At 64.6% G+C, this 2,050-nt stretch overlaps 1 protein-coding gene across 1 annotated transcript in view; it reads left to right on the top strand.

The window, feature by feature from the left end:
* Nucleotides 1-2,050, top strand: part of ACBD4 (acyl-CoA binding domain containing 4) — a gene marked incomplete at both ends in the record, with an annotated part of 6,064 nt that overhangs the window by 2,647 nt on the left and 1,367 nt on the right. The window contains 2 exons of the mRNA XM_010180707.1: nt 355-468; nt 1,316-1,464. Coding sequence (XP_010179009.1) covers nt 355-468; nt 1,316-1,464 — 263 coding nt within the window. The remainder of the gene's footprint in view (nt 1-354; nt 469-1,315; nt 1,465-2,050) is intronic.

Raw genomic sequence — 2,050 nt, forward strand, 5'->3', positions numbered from 1 at the left:
CTAGGGCGGGTGTGCTGTGGGGATGGTGGCTGTCACCTCTCAGTGTTAAACCAGCTGCTGGGGGGTCGGGGGACAGGGATTCCCCTGCCATCCCCAGGTGAGTGAGACGTCTGCTTTGGGTAGACCCTTCCGACTGGTTGAGTTTGTGTTGATTCCTGGGTCATCAGCAAACAGAGCCGTCCCCTCTCCATCTCTGCCAGCCCCTGCCCGTGTCCGGAGGCTGCTGGGCGGGAGGGTGGCCCCGCATCCGCTTGTCCCCCAGCCGTGCTGGCAGTGAAGCCGCGCTGAGCAGCCTGTACGATGAGGGTTCCCCACAACGCTTTTACTCTCCTCTGCCCCTTCCCCTCCGTGCAGGCAGCCAGGAGCAGACGGCTGACCCCAGCCAGGACCACCCTGCCAGCAGCCCGGCCCCTGATGGCCCTGAAGATGCCCTGCCCGGGGAGCAGCAGAGCGGGCAGCCCGTGCCAGGTTGGTCTCCCCGATGTGGCCAGCGCCCGGCAGAGACCCCACAGAGGAGGCACCAGCGATGGGACTGGGCCTCCCCACACCCACAGAGCTGTTGGCTTCAGGCACAGCTGGGCTGACTGTGCCCGCGTTGCGGCAAGCTGGAGCTCTTCATGGGGGCAGCTCTCAGCACTGTTCTCGATGCCAGGGTAGCCCTGGGCGTGTTGGTTTGTGTTGCTCTTACGGTGCAAAGGGGCCTGATTCTGCTCAACCGCAGCACGAAGGTGAGGGTGCTTCCCTGTGGACTGGGAAAGCATCACCTTGCGAGGTCTGTGTGCCAGGAGGGGACGTCCTCCCTCCACTCAAGCCATGGTTGTCCCTTCCATGGCACTGGGAGCTGTGGTGCGGAGTCCTGGCCCTCCCTGTGTGTGTCATGGCTAACGCCTTGGTCCTGGTTTTTCTGTGGCAGCAACGCAGCACGAAGGTGAGGGTGCTTCCCTGTGGACTGGGAAAGCATCACCTTGCGAGGTCTGTGTGCCAGGAGGGGACGTCCTCCCTCCACTCAAGCCATGGTTGTCCCTTCCATGGCACTGGGAGCTGTGGTGCGGAGTCCTGGCCCTCCCTGTGTGTGTCATGGCTAACGCCTTGGTCCTGGTTTTTCTGTGGCAGCAACAGAGCTGGTTCCTTCCCCCTCTGTGCCTCAGTTTCCTTCTCCTCCCGCCTCACCTTGTGCACGTGGACGCTGCCTCCTTGCCTGCTTGTGGCCCTATTGCCTTGCAGCTGCGCTGAGCTCCTGCTGCCCTCCGGACATGGCTGAAGCGCCTCTGCCACGCCGGTGCTGCCGCGGCTGAGCCGTGTGCTTCTTTTCCAGGAGCTGGGCTGGCTCCCGCCACTGAGGCGCTTGAGGGTAGCCAGGTGACCAGTGACTCCGAGGGGGACGTGTACTGCGACACCCTGGAGCAGGTGGAGCCTGAGAAGGTAACAGAGGGCCGGGAAGTGCCGGGGTCCTGCTGCACCGTGGTGGGGGCTTTACCTGCTGCCAGTCCTGCCCTGCCAGCACCATCCAGGAGTGTGGCGAGATGCCCTAAACCTACGAGGCCACCCGGCTGCACCCCTCTGTGCTTTGTGTCCCTCTGGGAGCCGGGTCCCTGTACTGAGGGGAGGCTGAGCAGCCCTCAGTGCGCCCCAGCATCACCCACAGCCCCCTTGTCCCTGCAGCGCAGCTCTGGTGGGCAGCTGGGGCTGCGAGGCCGGTAGCGACTGCTCTGGCCACCTTGTACTCCTGCCACTGGCCCTCTGCTCCCTGCTACGGGCAGTGTTTGGTGCTTGAGGTGCCATGGCAAGGCCCAGTGGGGAGGAGGAAGGAAGCTGCCTGGCTCCCTGGCGTCTCCCTGGAGCTCTTTCCCCATTGCACCTCACTTCCCTCTGGGCTTCTGCTCTGCCAGCTCCCCAGCCATGTGCTTACTGGTGTTACTGGTGGGATCTGGCTTCCCTCAGCCCCACCTGCCCTGGCCACCACCCTGGCATCGCCTGCCACGCTCCCACAGCCTCTGGGGCAGGAGAGCGGGGGTCTCAGGGCCCTTTTTCTCTCCCCCCGCGCAGGCTG

Source organism: Mesitornis unicolor, unplaced genomic scaffold, assembly GCF_000695765.1.
Source record: "Mesitornis unicolor isolate BGI_N332 unplaced genomic scaffold, ASM69576v1 scaffold39533, whole genome shotgun sequence".
NCBI lineage: Eukaryota > Metazoa > Chordata > Aves > Mesitornithiformes > Mesitornithidae > Mesitornis > Mesitornis unicolor.